Below are 19,577 nucleotides of genomic sequence, written 5' to 3' on the forward strand. Positions count from 1 at the left end.
TAATTTATTAATATATTTCATACTATGAATATTTATTGTCAGAAGAAATCTTAAGATGGTACTTAAAAATATATATTTGAAGATCAGTATATATTAATTAAATAAAAAAAAAGGAAAATATTATACTATCCCTTCATATTTTTTAATAAATACTTATAAAAGAATTGAGTAAGTATCCCTTTCGTCAAGCTTAAAATAAATTATATTGTTTCTGTTGTACATAAAATAATTTAAAAATGGTAAATAACAAATAATCTCAATATTTAAGAAATTTACTATAGCGTCAGTAAATCAAAACTGGTATATTGTAAGTAAAATAAATCCGGATGAATGAAAAATTTTGTATGTAATGTGCAATACATGATGTTAAATTAGTTCTCTAGTATTTTTAAGCATTAACTCACTCGCAATACCTCTGACCTGTAACATGTAAAACAAATTTCACATAATATTCAGGTTCTCAGTAAAACACATACACAGACAACTCTTCCAAACCCACACACACACAACTTTTTACCCGTTGTACATATTTCGAAATGAATAACACAAATACAATATCTTTATCACGGTTCACGAATCTATATTAAGCCATTATTTAATATGTAAACAGGCCATATATTATCCATGCAAGTCGCATAATTCTTTAATGCTGGCAGATATCCTGATGGTCAATATGTACGAAATAGTACAAAAAAAGCTGAAATATTTACATGATCATAAATCATATCCTTTCCCGATCGTTGTTTTTCCTCGAACGTACTAATACCTCATTTGACACATTTAATATCAAACAGAAACTATAAGCGGTTTAAACTTTTAAACAATATAATGTAGTAATTTATACACTGTGTGAATCTTATCGGAACTAAAAAAAAAAAAAATTACAACGATAATTTTTTTAAAGCAGAATAAATACCTTTATTTCAATTAAAACATGAATGTTTAATATAAAAGTGTATTCTTTATTTTATTAAACATTCAGATTAGAGTTATATTATTCTATATATATTATATGTATTATAGGCATAATTTCAAATGAAATTAATTCATATTTTTCACTATATATTACATTATGATGCGTAATTATTTATCATACAAAATTGCACGGTTAATTTGCATTATAAGATAACCACAGAGAATCCCCGATTTATTTATAGAATTTCTGTATGATTGCAATTAAGTTTTTTTTTTTTTTTTTTTTTTAAATACAAGTCTGTGAAAAGGCATTAGAGATATACACAAAATAATTTAATTACATCGCTATTATATATTCATGATATAAGTATATTATATAATCATTAATAAGTATTAATAGAATCGCAAATATGAATATTTTTTCGAGTGAATTATTTTCATTCAGGACGTCGAACACAAATACAACAATAAAGCAGCTATTCAAATTGAATTTAAAATAAAAAAATGCAACCTCTACATGAATTTGTTTCATAAATTACTTTTACGTACCTATAATATAAAACAACGATACACACAGGCACTCCGAATACATATCCTGCAATTCTATTTATTACCTTTTCGCGAAAGTCCCTATCGGAATTACCATAAATTCAATTTTTTCCGTTGGGGAAATAGAATAGTTACAATACTGCCTTACATTATGATTAACGACAAACTCAATTTTTTTTTTTTTATTATTATTTACGCGCAATAAAGAGATGGAAAAAAAACATAAATAGCTTTAATTTTTAGCGGACTTATACGTATTTTGTTACTTCGTGGATTCATTTTAAACGAAAGAATCAAAACCATCTATATCAGTTATTATTATTATTTTTCTTTGTACAGAGCATTCAGCCAAATATTTTCATTTAAAATGATAAATGTCTTGAGAGATATTTTAAAAATATATAAATTAAAAACCACAAGCATAAAAACCATTTTATAAAATAAAAAAAATTACCAAGACTTTTGCTAATAATTAATAATAATACGTAAAAGTAAATCACGTAAATTAAATACATAAAAATAGATTTCATCTAATGAGAAATTAACCTCCTATCTGCAAACATATACCATTTTGTCGGTAGAAAAATATAACTTCACAAACACATTAAATAACACTATCCTATAGTCCATAAGTTTTGAAAATAAAAATGTAAAAATAAGATATTCGGTTATTTTTAATTATTAGTCAAGTTTGTTATTGGTCCGTTGTTTCTGTTACACACATTGTAACAAAATATTAATTTTTCAGATGACCGCTCGATAATAAAATGAATTTTCGAGCTGGGCAGTCTTTGAAACCGGGTCGATTCCTTTCAGCCGCAAAATCTGACTAATTTAAAATATATTTGCCGTCGTTTGCAGCAGATTTTTTTTTTTTTTTACTTACATAGATCGCACTAATGTCATTTTTTCTACAAAATGTCTCGTACGGTCTTTCTATTGCGTGCGGTTTCATGTATTATATTTATCATACACACGAACCACCGGGGAAATAAAACGATCTGCCACGCGCACTATATATATATATTATGTTATTATTTGTACTAGAAAGTAAGTATTTATGAGATGGAAAATATAACGATAACGTCTCCGTATGAGAGTTAAGTTAGGAGAGTAGGTCATTGATCACTGATTGTGCAACAACAATAATATGTTTAAAAACAATGAGAAATAATCACGGCATACGAAGAACGATCACCGAATTGAAGAGCACGATCTATCACAGTATAGCTAGATTCTAGTTTGTTGACAATGTTTAAATGTTTTTAAATTTTGTGTTTATTTACAAATATATAGTTTATTAGTTTGTGTAAAACCAAAAGATATTGAAACAGTATTCATTTAAAGATTTCAATAAAATTTTCTGTTTGTAGAAAATGATGATTTTTTTTTTAATATAAATTTTAAAATCTTTCAAAAGTATTATTAATTGTCTTTTTTTCCAATCGTTAAACTTTTTAAATGTTAAATTTTCTCATAATTTATTGACAATAGTATGGTAACAATATCATTTTTTTTCAAAGTAAACACATGAAAACTCGAAAACATACATTATATATCATATCAATTTTTAATATGACTATACAATACACAATTAATTTAAAATTTTGTTTTTGCATAAAGTGTATATTTATTAAAATTTCAACTTAATATTTATGGGGGAAAAAAAAAAATAAAATACCATATCCAACATAATCTATTGAAAAAGTATTAAAATTACTATTTAATTCAAATGTCTATCTGTTAAAAACTAAAATATAAAATTTAGATCGTAATAGTGTACTGTCTACGAAACTTCAGATCTGTAAATATGAAATAAAAACAAAATGCTATTTTAGAATTAATTGGCATGATGTTTAGTCCTCCGATAACTCACTGTTCGATCTTAAAATCCATGTTAAATAAACTGAACTACTGATAATTATTTTCGATTTTTTCTCCGAACGGAATTATATTCGTATTATTGTACGGTATTGACAGAAATCCGTCATTCGAATCTCTTTCGCAGAACAGTATAACGATGAAATCGACGTTAATCAACAATTATTTGACGCCAATTCATCGTCGTTGGCAGCGAAAAGCTCTGTGGTTATATCTACGTATAACAGCTTACAGCAATTTCGGGATTTCAGTGGACATAGGGTGTACGGTAAAAATAATTAAAAGAAACGTCCGCGCACTAAACGCGAGGTCGATGCGAGAAACGTGTGTGCACCGTATGTGCTCTTTCTACTGGAAAACGAATCGATTTCTCGCGGGATTCACGCTGCAAAACTGCCACCGCCGTGAGCGTGTGTGTGCGTGTGTGAGCTCGAGTTATTATCGAGGTTGTGCGTAAAAGTCATCTAAGAAGAGGGTATAATATATATACATGCACATTACAGAAAGGTTGGGAGGAGGTTGGGACATAGCGGGCTTTTCAAAACAGTGACGCAGGCAGTGAAACAGTAATAATAATATATAATATGGATTGCAACGCGGCGTTCGGTGATAGCGGCAGGTGCCTGAATCGGCGGCAGTCGCTTCTGTAATTTCTAGATTAAAACGTAAGTGTAATTCCCGAACATTAGGTGTATGGGTATACTATACGGCGCGTGCGGCGTTTAAATGTATAAAGACCGTGACGAACGATATTATTATTGCAGTGTGTAGATTAACCGCATAGAGATTATGCTTACGACCTACGAATCGATTGTATTCCCGAGTTAATTACATTTCATTAAATAAAATAGCATAATAGGAGTATATATTTATATATATATATATACATATTACATAAATATATATAATGTGAATAGTGTCCGAGCTGCAGGAATTATTTGACCGGATTACCGGCATCGAATAACTACAATGAATTGAATTTATACCGTACGGTTTTCTGATCAATATATGGTTAAAAAAAAAAAAAAAAACAGCGTCACATAAAAATTTGATAAGGACGAACCTAAAAGATATGGTTTGCCTTAAATTTCATTGAATTTGAATAAAAACCAAAATTATATAATCGAGTGGTTTGAAGAAATAAAAATGAATTAAATAAAAAAAAGGTCACACAAATATATAATCATTAATCCAGCCGAGATTTCAAGAATAATATTATTCTTATAATATAATACCATAATGCATTTTTCATTGTTCTTTTTAAAATACTGTGAAATAACGGCTCAGCAATACTCTTCAATTTTATTTAACAATAGTTCCAATAAGCGTTCATCTGATAACTCGATGGTTCATTTTCGTAGACCATCTCTAGTATACCGCTCCTTAAATCTGTTGTTTATTATTTTTCATTTTACATTCATTCGATCTTATCACTATACGCATATATTATTATTATAGTGTCCAGCTAAAAAAATAGTATATTTTAATTTTATCGAAATAATTGATTTTAAACAAATTTATATATTTTAATATTATTAGTTTGTCAGACAACCGTTGGGATTTCTATAACAGTTGTGTTGTTATTGAAATAACAATCGAAAAGGTGGTAAAAAATTAAGATTAAAACCTTATTGTGGTTCAGTTGTGGGTTTAACGATCGAGGAGAGTGAAAATCATATAGTTCCTAATTCGAGCGACGCTAAAATACACCCTTACTATGAACGATCAATACGTATTTCTCGACTATAAATTTTAAATAGTTTTAAAATTAAATAAAAATACACTACGTTTTACAGATCATTATGTATCAAACAATATTTTACCTTGAGATTTTCTACTTTGGAGATTATATAGTGTTATTAAATCACGGCGTATTAAAAAAATATATTACCAATGTTATTAATATTATAGGAGAAAGTTCGAGCGTAGTAAAAATAAAGTTTATATTCATATCGTGTACGTAAGAAAAAATAAAAACGTTATGATAACCATTTGGAGAAACGGTTTTTGCCGACCTCACATTTATTATACTAAAACGTTACCGATAATATATTATGGTGTTAATGAAAGTTCGCGGGTGGTGACTTTTTTTTTACACTCACGTTCCATTGTGATTTATTATAGTCGAGCCACCAAAAAAAAAAAATAAATAAAAAACATTTAGAGCAGCAATTTTTAGACTTATGATATAACACACAAATATGGTAGTTGGACTTCATCGTATTATCGTATATTTACGCCAGGCGGGTGCGTCTAGAAGCCCGTCTATTGATATTATTAACAAACGTAAAGCAAATATTTGATTTGAAAAAACATTGCAACCTTTTTGGAACGACAATATTTTATCGACCGTCTTGTCAGTGATTTCAGACATTTAGGAATATTGTGAACACACGTATTTTATAAGTTATGTTTATAAATGCATATCACACACGTCTTGTTTAACGTAATAACTATTATTAACACCGCGTAATACTTTTTTTCAGCTGTTTAAGTTATAGCAAACAAAAATCTATGCATGTATTTATTTTATTTTTTTATTGAACGAGAAATTTATTCCGAGAAATCGCAGGTTTTGTACATATTTTTAAATTGCTTTTAAATTCACACCAACAAATTAAACATATAAAAATGTAACGTCAGAACGCATCAAATAAAAATATGTTTTATTTATATATAACATTTTTAATGCAGGATTAAAATTCATCGTAATTTATTATTATTTCAAATCATATCAGAAATAACACACGTATTATGATTGCTATGCAGTTTTTCACTTATTTTTAAATCGCCTTCGGTTTACATTTTAAAATTTGTATTTCAATTTTTTTTTTTCTAATTATTCTTTCAAAACTCGGTTTCATTGTGTCTCAGAAATATTGCAAAGTTATGATTTTTTATTTTTTTTAATATACTTATTTATATATTTAACCAAACTTCAAAAGTTTTTACAATAGAATTTCTTTCTCTCTCGCCAAACTTAAACGTTAAGTGTTTTTTTTTTTTTTTTTTTAATCATTTTTACAACCCTTCAGTAGTTAAACTAGTCAATTATTCCAAGAGAGGCATTTGTTATGAATCACAACATAATGCCTTCTTCAGCTTTTTCTAACAAGAGAAATATGCCAGTATCGAATAGAATATCGCACTCAGTTAGTGTTCTCTTTTGTTTTTTGATTTTTTTTTTCTGTCTGCTTAAAATAACTTCAATATACTATAAACGAACCCGTTCTTTACAAGAGGAATTGCACACACGTCGAACTGTTTAACTTTGATAATCGGATTTTGAACTTTTTGGTTCAATTTTGTTCTAAATTCTCACCCCTTCTGCTATTAGTCATTGCAAGAAGTTTATAATGGTCAAATCGGCAACCTCGAGTTGTCTCTAGCATAATGCGTAAATAACCGTTAATAGTAATTACAAGATGATATAATGCTTATAAATTCAAGTAAGTATTTATATTATTTAATGTATAACTAACAATACCTAATTATTTTTGTTAATCGTATTTTTAAATTAATTTCCTTTAATTTATAAATATTAAAAAAAAGTAAATTAAATTAAAATAATTTATAATATAATTTATTTTACATAAAATTGTTAGTTAACTATAAATATTTGTAACTAAAATTTGAATTTGTTTATGTCATATTTTGTTTAATTTTCCTACATAATATACTAAATTAATAACAATGATGATTTAGTTGTGTATATTATTACTATATTTTTTTAAGTAATCAAATCAAAAAACTTAATTTAGATTATACATTATAATATATGTAGTCATTGGTCATGGTGTAAGATACGTTTATATGAAATTTATTAATTTATAGCACACAACCTTTGGAAATTAATGTCTAAATTTGTTAAATTTTATAAATTGAAAATAAATATTCTTATTTTTCAAACTTAGCATATAAATATATTATAAGGTTTTTTTATTTAAGTTTCCAAAGTATCAATTAATTTGATTAAATTAATTGTTGAACTATCGTTGTAAAACACTTGGATACATGAAATTGATTATCGTTGATATATATTTTTTATACATTTTAACAATATTTTTTTCTAATTTCTGTAATGGATTTCAAGTTAAATTAAATTTTTTTTATAAAAAAAAACACGAACACTAGGCTCATAAAATAAAACACTTACGATTTTCGAAAAACGTCATGTTCGTGATGCACGTGCAACTGACGTTTAATTGTTGTAATCAATTAGGCAGGTCAAGCTAAACGCCAATTAATCTTGACATTTGAAATATGATTTCCGTATCTATTCTTCGGAGGAAATAAAATAAAATCCTTTGCCAATTACGGAACTCCTAAAAATCTATATGTAAAGCCGAAAAAATCTAGAAGAAAAAAAAATGAATTACTTCTGATCACAAATGGCTCATTTATAAAAGTTACTTAATTTATTTACTCTGTTTATTAATATTAAATTGCATTATATCACATAAAAAATAATATAATAATACGTAACATAACTTAATATATATTTAAAATAAACCAATATTTTGAATATTTGGTACTTTAAAAATCTCTCAAACATTGTTTAAATAAACATTTTAACTAGAAAAATTCAACATATTATACAATCAACATATTGTTTAAAAGCTTAATTATAATATAAATCTAATACCTATTATTACTTATAGAATATTAAAAACAAAACTGATGAATATTAATAACTTAACTATAACTATAAATTTATCATTTGAGGCATGATTATTACACTATCACAAAAAAAAAATAATATATCCAAGTATAAATAAAATATTTAAGGAACTAAATAGTATTCATAGCTAAATAAATAAATTTAACAAATTTTTGTCTTTTTCAAGATTATTATTACTTCCATTTTATAAAAGCAAACATAATAACTCATAATATTTCGTTTTTCTCAGTATTTTTAAATCATATTTACAGTATAAGGAAATAAACAGACTTAGCATAACAATACACATGTTCTTTAATTCTTTCAAAATAAAACTTTCGAAACTCTCTGTTTTGACATTGCTGAGCCTGTAAAAGCATGACCTTATTTAACACAACCGAAAATAGGTATACGTATATGCTGAATTATACTAGGTACTTTCATAATTTTGAATAATACATACATTTATATATAAACAAAATATTGTAAGTAAATATTGTTTTTAGTTTGTAAACAAATTTCTTAATAGATTAGGCAAAATAAACACTGTGAGTAAAAATATATAATAATCAACAATTTTATAACAGTGCTAAAACATAAGACAAATAAATATACATTCAATTAAATAATAAAATATTTTTTAAGAACGATTACAAATATCAAATATTTAATATATTATAACACTTGAAACACATATTTTATGAGTATTACGTTTCCCTGTTCGGTAATATAAAATAATTATGAAGAATATTAATTAAATTAACAAAATACATTTTAATATTTAATTTATTTATGTTGAAAGTAAAATAACAATTTAAATAAAAACATCAAAGTTTGTTAAATTATTTTATTAAAAAACATACCTTAGTGTTTATTCAGGGATTAAGCATTCTTATTCTATTATTTGCATTTACCTATCTGAATGAAATGGAAATTCGAAATTTAATTGTATTATTTATTCTTAAAAACGCATTAAAAAATTAAAATCTTGAAAAATTATTTTCATTTATAAAAAAAAACAAAAGATATTTCTTAAATGAAAAATTGCATTTAAAATTTATCTATCGCATATAATTAAATCTTGTTTTCTTTGTTCAAATATTAAATAATTATTATAAGTGTTTTTATATTTAATGTAATTTAAAATACTAGGCATTTTAAAACAACCATCAAATTATATTAATAATATGCTAAATTCAAACTAAAAATAAAAAATTAAATACGCGACAGAATTAGGTTTATATAAAAAAAAATAATACTTAACGTGTATTAAAACTGAATAAGGTTTAGAATGAAATATATTCAAAAAAATAATAAATAGGAATATTTCTGAACAGAATATTTGAAAAGTGCGATATTATGAAAAAATTATAACTATATTATTGTATTCGTCAACATTATTATTTTTTCTTTATTAATAACACTCATGCACTCAGCTTAATAATTTATTTATAATTTATAGTTTATATAATTTTTTTTTCAGTATACAAACAAAATTTATCATTTAAAATTCACAAAATATTTTTTTTTATCTTTTGTGCATGATATTGTATAACAAAGTTTAATAAAATGTACAACACACATTAAAGCATTCGATTTTTTTTTTAACTCTTTTAAAAAATTTTAATTGCTTTATTGCAATACATTATTTTACAGTAGTTGGGAATTTGAATCAAAATTCAAAACTTGAAATATAAGTTCCATTCGCAATATACTCTAGATTATATGACTTTTGAAAATAATGTTTTCTCGTTATAATTAAATGTATATTAAATTGTTTACTACCGTTAATATGTAATCATATTAAATAGATACATACTGTAATTTTCCTATGGCTCTTATTCCAATACAACTGTCAATGTCACAAAAATAACGAAAACCTCTACATGGCATTTCCTTGATGATAACTAAAATCAGTTACTGAACCGTATTGTCCATCACTAAAACCATTGTAAAGGTTTCGAATAAAATAAACGTGTCAATTTGTTGGTATCGTTAGCCAATACAATTTCATCTAAAAATGACAAAACACAGTGATCCGAACGATTTCCTTTGGTATAATAATTGAACACGTAGAGAAAAAATATCATGTACTGATTATATTTTAAAAAAAATTACTTGAGAAATAGCATAGTATTCTTTCTGAAAACTTGTCATTCGCGGTTTGTAATACTCCACGTTCACTATAATAGTTATAAATCATTATTTACTGTATCAAATAATTAGCTAAATTATGATTAACACTTAATGTTTTCATTTTTATAATATTTAATTAATTTTAAGCCGAACCAGTTTTAAATTTTACCATATTAATCTAGTAAACAATAACAATATATTTTTATCTCGTCGCGTATGATGATGATAATAATAATAATATAACAATCGTGGAATACACTCCAATATTATTATCATTCATAGTAAGACGGCGTTCCGGTTATGCAAAATAAAAGCACTGATACAAAGTGGGTCGAAAACAGTGTATAGCGGGGATCTCATAATCGTCATAAAAATCATTACAATGTGTGCATTACATTTTATACAAAATAACGTCTATCAAACATAGGTAAATAAATAATATGTAGTACATTTTAAGGGCTTTTGGTCTCATTAATGTTAATTTTTTATATATATATATATATATATATATATACAACAATAACAATCGTATTATAAATTATTATATCTAAATAAAAAAATAATAAGAATATATAAGAATAGAAGTTCTTACATAATTATTATGGTCAGTTCGTTCTGTTACAATCCATACACAATTTTTTCATAACATAGTTATTAACCTTCATGATCATGTTATTATTATCGTTGTGTTAGCGATTCATTATACACAAAACGTGATTTAATTATGCTATTATATTTCATATTATTATCACTCGTCTATAAAACAACTATTACTGTTGTAGTATTGTTGTCCTATATTATATTAACTTACTAAGTCCGCCTACTACGATGCACTAATATTATCTACTTTTATGTGCATTTCTATTTACCGTCGCTATAATGTAATGCAACGTCTTTATCGTTATAATAATAGTTTACAATGTAGGCCAAGTATTTCACCGGTGTGTTAGCCAAACGTAGCCGAGGTCAAGTCGGATTGAATCAAATCACTTCAGGTACCCTGACAAAACAGTACCACACTGAATGCATAAATGTAATTTGTACTATCTGTCATATGGTTAAATTAGTTTTTATTGATTATCAACGGTTGATTATCTTATTTATATAATATGATGTAGCGTGTACCCCAATAAAAAACTTATTTTATCTGAATTTCAAATCAATATTTTAAATGTATTAATAGCGGATTATATACAGACACGATAAAACTAGAAACTATTACTATTATTTTTCAGAGTAACCATAAGATGATATTTTAAAAATATTTTGAGACTTGATGAATCACTTTTTTGTTGGTATCCAAATAAATAAAATAAAAAAAAAAATTCACTTGAGTGTGAGTCAAATCTTAACAGTATTAAAATTTTAAATAATAAAACGGTTTATTCATAAAATTACTGTTACTTTACAATCGATTGAATAACAGTTTTTTTAGTTTGTTAATGAATAATAATTATTCAAAAATATTTTTAGCTTAACAATTTTTGTCCAGTCAAAAATTATAACTCTCACTGGCTTGTATATTATTAGAAAATACTTACACAGAATTTTAAATTAAAGATTTGTTGGTTCTTATTACTTTTACTGAGATAAATTTAATACGGATAAACACATATTTTTTCCGTTGAAGTAATCACGATAATCTACACTTCATAATAACAAAAAAAAATTAACTTTTAACTTAAAAATATGTTTGGTATTAATAAAATACAACACACAGATGTAATTACCGATAGTGTGATAATAAAACGCGTTGAAATTCTAGTAACAGTTATGAGTTATAAGCATTATACTACTACCTACTATTATTATTTTCATTGTAATTTATGTAAAGTAAACGTTAAATGTATGTTATGTTTCGTAATTACCAAAACTCGCACTTTTGTGCTTGTTCACAGCCCATAACAGGAGTTCATTAGCCATTACGTGCTTTGTTTTATGACATAAAATACGCTAGTTTCGGTGTGTTAGGTTGTCACCAGATGTTATACAAGAGCAATGACAAACATTTTAATATGTAAATCAAAACTTGGCTATAGAAACTTTGTTACAATCTTCTTTGTTACTAAGGATAACCGTAAAAATATATATTTTAGCATTATTCTGAAACCATAATGTTATACATCATACTATTGAATGATATTCAAAAATGAATAATATTAATAAATATAAAATATTTCATTTCATTTTATTTTTAATCAATATTCTTTCTTCAATAAGTAGTGTAACTATAGTATTTTGTAAAATAACTATCCATTCAGACAAATTTATTTAAAAGCAATATTTGTTGTTAGTTATTTATATTTTAAATTTATAAAATAAAATATAAATAATATCTAAAAATTGATAATTTTCAAACAATTGAACCGTTTTTGTTTTGAAATATCGATACTGGACACCCATATATACAATATTTTATATAAGTAATTTCTTTAGTTATAGTTCAAGCTATTTGTTCAGAATATTAATTGTGTAAAGCATAAATTATGTACAGTGTTGCCTAATTTAACATAGTAGTACAATATTTATGAACATAACGATTTCATTTATACATTGTTATATCAATCAAATCAGTTTTAATCTGATAATATATTTAATACTATTAAATTTAATCCAGAAAATCTTGATTAAGCTTTTCATGTTTGTACTTATGAAGAGTATTTTGTGTATATAACTTTTCAACTAGATTTCTTAATATATAATTTCAATAAATTAAAAAAATTAAACATGTCTATCAAAACTTAATAGATTTATTTTTATAATGTTACAGAAATCGTAGACAGCGTGAAGAGCATAGAAAAATGTCTAAGGCCAAGTGTAGCAGATTTGAGCTGTGAAGAGGAAGTAGGTTTGTTAATGAAACGATGCTGGACCGAAGACCCGGCTGACAGACCTGATTTTACCACACTAAAAACAGTTATACGAAAATTAAACAAGTGAGCTATCAAAGACTTTTAGCTTAATTAATCATTCACGTACACAATTAACCTTTATTTTCCAATAAATGATTCTCCTGAAGCGTGTTTTTATTCTATAGCATAACACAAACATACGATCCCTTTGTGACCAGTCTAAACTTTTGGATTTTATTTCTCCCGTGTAAAATATATAATTCAAAACTTTCACTATGGTACAAAAGGGAAAAGTTACACGTAAACGCTGAGTTCGTAAATTTCTGGATAGCTAATAACAAACCTAAGCATTTCAAATAAATACCTATTTCAAATAAATATCTTTCAGACTAGCCTAATAAATGTATAATTATCATTTAGCAAATATCGCCTTTATCAAAATTATGAATGTTTTAGTTATTCTTTAATAGCGTCCGCTGTAAATAATTATTGGAGTTAAAAGTATGTTATTCGTAAAATTCACTTTTACTAAAAATGGCTAAATTTTCTGACAGCGCCTTTAAAGTTTATTTTATAAAAACAGTTGAATATTTAATGAATTTTCACGCATCAACAATTTTTTTTTTTTTTAATGGATTTTAGTTTGTTAATCAAATACAACTATAAAACGTTAGTTATTGACTATAGTTATTCGACTGTGTATTTATTATCCAAATGATTATAAGTTATAACTTGACGTAACAAAAGTCAAACTATTTAATTAGAAACTTAACAGGCTGTAACTTTGTCAATAATTCTGACAAGATAATTAAAGACAAAAAAGACTATTTTTTTGAAAATTAAATATGTTGTGTTTTGTTTTAATATGACTAAAAACTCATTTAATTCTAAATAGCATAAAAATTAATTATTAACTCATGTGTTAACTGCAACCAACTATTATTACCACCCCAATCTCAGCATTTGACTATTTGGTCATATAATATGTTATTATAATTTTAAGATATAACAACATAAAAGCCATTGTAGTATTAAAATTTATTTATTTAAATCCTAAGTAATTTAATTAAAATACTTATTTATAATAATAAATACTCTATTAATGAATTGAAAAAAACAATTTATACCTATTTACATCAATTGTAATATTATAATATAAGATCTTTAATTATCTACATTAAAATATAATATTTAAGAAACAAAATAAATACATTTCTTAAAAAAAAAAAAACAAACATAAAAATATGACGTATTATATATTACACGACTGATAAATTACAACTAATATCATTACGCAGACAAAAAAGTATAAAGTACATACATTTTTGACATATGTTTTTTATACGAATTGTAGGTAGTGAAAAGTCATCAAATTTGGAATTGAGAGTCTTAGAAATTGAAAAGCATTTAAAAAAAAAAAATATGTACTCTAGTCATTTTTGGTGTTAGTTTAAAAGAAGGAAATTTTTCATATTTCTTACAATAACCCAAAAGGAATTCGAGAGGCATTTTTGAATCATTCTATTCAGTTTTTTTTGTCTTTTTTTTTTTATCCAGCTTACAACAATAAATCATTTCAAGAGGTTATCATAGCTACTTCAAAATTTTATACAGATATAATAGATGATAAAAAAAAATAATCAATAAATTATAAAAAATAATAAAAATTGTATACATGAAAAACTTTAACATAATACATATTAGTCGATCATAAAAATATTGTATAAGTTCATCAAACTAAATTAAAACGTGGTTATTCATTAATTTGATATAAAATATTTATTATTTCAGTTAAAAAAAAAAAAAAATGAAATGAAATGGTGAATAAAAATGCAATATATTATAATATTATTGTTCGGTACCAAATTCCAAAAAAATGACAATATACAATACTCGGTCAAAGGTCTCCGCCGATAAGACAGAAACGTCTAGACGGACCTTACTCCCTCCCCGCCGTTGTATAGTTCGAACCGGCTGCCGCCTCGAACAAAGGACAGTTTTTAATATTTTTCAGTCTTCTCCGGCCCATCGTTGTCATTGTATGACTGTTGGTTTTTTACACGCGTCACGTCGCAATTTTTTGCCATCGGTGACACATGGTTTGAACGTGAGTGTCGTGTCTTAATGTATTAAGATAATTTGGTGTTGATTGTTTTGCACACGGGTGCAAACAATTATTTTATATCGCGCGCGGGTGCGCGGGCACCAACAGGATTTCTATGATCCTGTTGGTGCGCGGGTACCAACAGGATCAAAGAAATCCATTGTCGGTGCGTTGGGCACTCGACCTGGATTTTGGTCATCTTCGGATATTAAATATTATATTTGCAGTTTATCTTCGTATTATGTGGGTCACGGAAGCTGAACTATATGTACGGTAATGCGCCGTCATAAAAGGTGTTTCGCCATATTTTATATTATTAATTTTGTATTATTATTATATTATTATTGTATATATAGCCGAGTTGGCTTTTAAGTTTTGGTCAAATATTAAAATTTATATTATATAGTAGGTGGACGCCTATACCCCGGTAGTAATTATATTATAATATATAATTAATTAAACGATTGTATTATTTTATTATTAATTATTTACAATTAAATATGTGTGGTGTGCTGTAACATTATATTTAAATACAGTCCATTATTATTATGATATACAAATAAAATTCTGAGTTTTTATTTTATTTTATTATTATTGGCATTTAGTTATTAAACATTACTGTGCACACACTACAATTATATATTTTTATTCGTATAATAAATATAAAGTAAACAATGATGTCACCTCAAAAATATTATATGTTATACATATAACAAAATACAACTTCAATTATTTTTTTATTAAATAATATTAAAAATAACACTAGAATAATTTATCAGTTTAAATTTTTTTTTAAAGTCGAATAAAATGTAATACATTTTATTCTGTATTTTATTTTATATGAAATATTTATGAATTGTGTAAGCTTTTAAAATACTCACACAGAATATTATAACGTCAACATTTTTTTTATGATAAATGTATAGTTTTTTTTTCTATTTGGCTTTAACAGGATAATCCTTTTTAATAATTATTATCATTATTTTAATTAATAATTATATATAATAAACTGTTTAACTTAGGCGGTAAATTTATTGCAATTTAGACATTGATAGTAACATTATTTAAAAATTACTAATCATTCATTAATATCTATAACGTACAATTAAAATTAATTATTAAATTATCAAATAACTTCGTTAAAATAAAATCACAAGTTTATTATTAAATCATTGTAGAGAAATTAATTTTTAAAATGTCTACGAACAATCACTTCAATTTTAAAATTAGTGAAATTATATTTTTTATTCAAATATATATTATTTAATAAATTCATTTAAAAAAATTGTTCTTGCCTTTTTCGCCAAAACTACTAAAATTCAAAACCCTGATATTTAATTAGATTTTAATCCAGAGATACCATTTGGTGATTTAACAATTTCGTGACATGTTTTCATAAGACTATTTGCAAGCGTTATTTAATTTAAGAGGTTTGAAATAATTGTTCTAACCACTTAAATTTGTGTCCCATATTAACTGCTGCTGACATAAAACTCCATAAAATAAACCCAAATAAATTAATTTTCAAGTTAAATGTAAAGAATAATACATCTATTGTGTGTTACTCTCAACTAAATTTTCTTTTCACATCTAATAATTATCAAAAAAAGATTTTAAAGATAATTCAATCTCAAGTGAAAACAATTGATTAGATTAATTATAATTGATAGTAAATTTGACAATTATGAAATAAAAAAATCCATCAGTTTTCAGATATAATAATATATATAATAACAAAAATGTTTTTTTTTTAAACATTTTTGCATAAGATATTCCAAACAAGCTTGCCAAAATATATAAACAGACACAAATCGATTTGTAAGCAGACAGATAAGAAATATTTATCTCTCCGTATTTTTAAATATTAATTTTTTGATAATCAAATTTTTATATAATTCTAAGTTTAAGAAACTATTTTATGCTAAGTATTAAAAACTAATTATATTTTTATGCACACTAATAAAATGTTGAAATTTAAACCTATTTGCATATATCATTATTTTTTAAGAAATAATTTCTCGTTCATTGTTAAATTTAATAAGTACATAATATTGTATATCTGGTAAACTATGCATTTATTTTATATTCCTGAACTACCTACTCGAATTTATCAAATGGTATTTACGATTTATATGAAGTATAAATAGTATTCTAATCATTGAACTTTCAGAAAATAATCGTTCAATAATAACGTGAATTAAATAATTCGTTGGAATTTCATATTAAAAATAAATAAATTTCCATAACCTTCTTTTAAAATATATAATATATATATAGAGTACTTAATAACAACTAGTACATATACAGGTTTTTTAAATTTTCATATTATATTTCCTTAGAAAACTAAATTATCGTCCGTGTATAGTGATTTCTCAAAGCCTTATATGAACTACGTCATAGAACATGCCCACTATGCGTATGTACTTACAGCTGACCATAAAATACAATATAAATCCTTTATAGTCGTCCATTAATGGCTACTCAAATGTCCAGTAAGACGGTTTCACGTGGGTCACAGTGCGAGCCTACTTATCGACTATAACGTCATAAACCAAACAATAATGCGATAGCTATTGTCAGAAATGAATTGCTTTGAATAAATGACGTCAGACGAATAATAACAGTTAGTCAATATAATTTGATGCCGACCCTGTATGAAAACTACTTACAATCGTTTTTCGTCTTTGGCGTGACAATATCTTTCGGCACGTGGATTCTGAGCACGGCAATAAAAATCTGCTGCGAACGGAAATTCGATAGCGGATTTTCCGGCGTTTTTGTAGATAAATCACTATAACTACGGTGGGATGAACAAATTACCACGGGTTTTAGTGAAAAGACGGATGTTTTTTATGCTTCACTGTGCCCATAATACGGGGATTGAACACCTTTAAAAGTCACGTACGATTTTAACTCGGACAAGAGACGCCAAAATTTTTAACTCAGACGATCGGGCTACAGGGTGGAGGAATTGGAATTTCTCAAAAGTAAATAACATTTTAGTGATATTTATAGGAACGAAATAAACCATTGAAAATTGAAAATCATATGTTAAGTCTTTGAACAAGTGGCTTTGAGTATTTTGATTAAAAATGAATATTAAGGGTGTGAAAAGATATATTTTACATTGTACCTATACGCGACTGCGAATTTGTTAACTATAATAAAAACAACTACATATACATTATTGTTTATTTATTAATAATTACATTTGTGTTGCCATGCGTCTTTTGGATTACATTGGAACACACTCTTAAATACTTCAAGAAATATGTCACAACGTCAAATGGTCTCGACAGGTATCGCACTCTTTAATGACGCTCAATTTCAATTAATTTACTCAATTTACTAACTGTCAACGCGCACTCCGTTGCCCGAACAAAATCCATCCGCGTTAAATTTAGCTGCGTAATTTTAACGTTTAGTGTAACGCGTGCGAATAAATAATATTTTTGGTTTTCTGACTTGGTGTTTAAATTATATTTCCAACATATCATTTTTACATAGCTGTCCCACCCAGCGTTGCTCTTTTGACTATAAAACAACAGTATTTTTTTTTAAATTATTTTTTTTTTTGTTGAACGACCCAAATTTGATTTTCTTTTTATTCTGGACAAAAAAACCAACAACATATAAAGCTTCAAAAGTGTAAACCAAAAAAAATGAAAAGAGTGCTATTATACTGTTATACTATTCACTAAAATACTAATTTCAAATAATAACTAATAACTGGTAACACAGATAAAAAAAAAAAACTTTATGTGTTTTTTCCGTTTATTTAAAATAGTTAATAACTCGATTTTTCATTAACTCATATAATCGGAAATAGGCTTAAAAACCTGCTGGTATAATTTTTCATTTAAAAATAATCAAGATAATAGAATGAGTAATTTCAAAGAACATGCGTGAATAAGATTTCTATTTTCATATTTATACATACGTATAGATTCTCGTATAAGATGTGTATTTAAGTTAAAAATATCCAACTATTTAAAATAAATTTTAATAAAATATTTTTATTTATTAGCGGTCAATTTTGATCTATAAAATTCATCATACCCAAATGTATATTAAAGCCTTTTTATATGAAAATATAAGAAACCGATTAGATTTCCGACAACGGTATTGATCATTTTAATAATAATCTTAATTTTATCATTTCACCAATATCATCATGGAAAATAAGTTAAATCAAATATTTATCATTTATTTAGACGGTTATGTACATAACTACTTAAAATTTAGTTATATCTATATGTACCATTCATCATCAGCTAATATCTAATCGTATATGTCGATAATAAATTTTTATAAACCCAATATGCAAAACTAAAATATATTTTTTTGGTAATTTACTAAGTTTACTCTTACCAAAATTATCCCAAAAAATAGTGTAAAATATATATATATATAAAATATACACAATATTTATGTTAAAATATTAGGCTATTTTTATTTAAGTATCGATAAAAAGTTATCA

General features: G+C 25.3%; 1 protein-coding gene across 1 annotated transcript in view; it reads left to right on the forward strand.

Moving 5' to 3' along the window:
- The window catches only part of LOC112594101 (atrial natriuretic peptide receptor 1), a 288,296-nt gene that overhangs the window by 244,088 nt on the left and 24,631 nt on the right, over positions 1 to 19,577 (forward strand). The window contains exon 15 of the mRNA XM_025338728.1: positions 12,912 to 13,077. Within this exon, the coding sequence (XP_025194513.1) occupies positions 12,912 to 13,077 (166 nt within the window). The remainder of the gene's footprint in view (positions 1 to 12,911; positions 13,078 to 19,577) is intronic.

The sequence above is a fragment of the Melanaphis sacchari genome, unplaced genomic scaffold (assembly GCF_002803265.2).
Source record: "Melanaphis sacchari strain LSU unplaced genomic scaffold, SCAv2.0 Contig21_pilon_pilon, whole genome shotgun sequence".
NCBI classification, from domain to species: domain Eukaryota; kingdom Metazoa; phylum Arthropoda; class Insecta; order Hemiptera; family Aphididae; genus Melanaphis; species Melanaphis sacchari.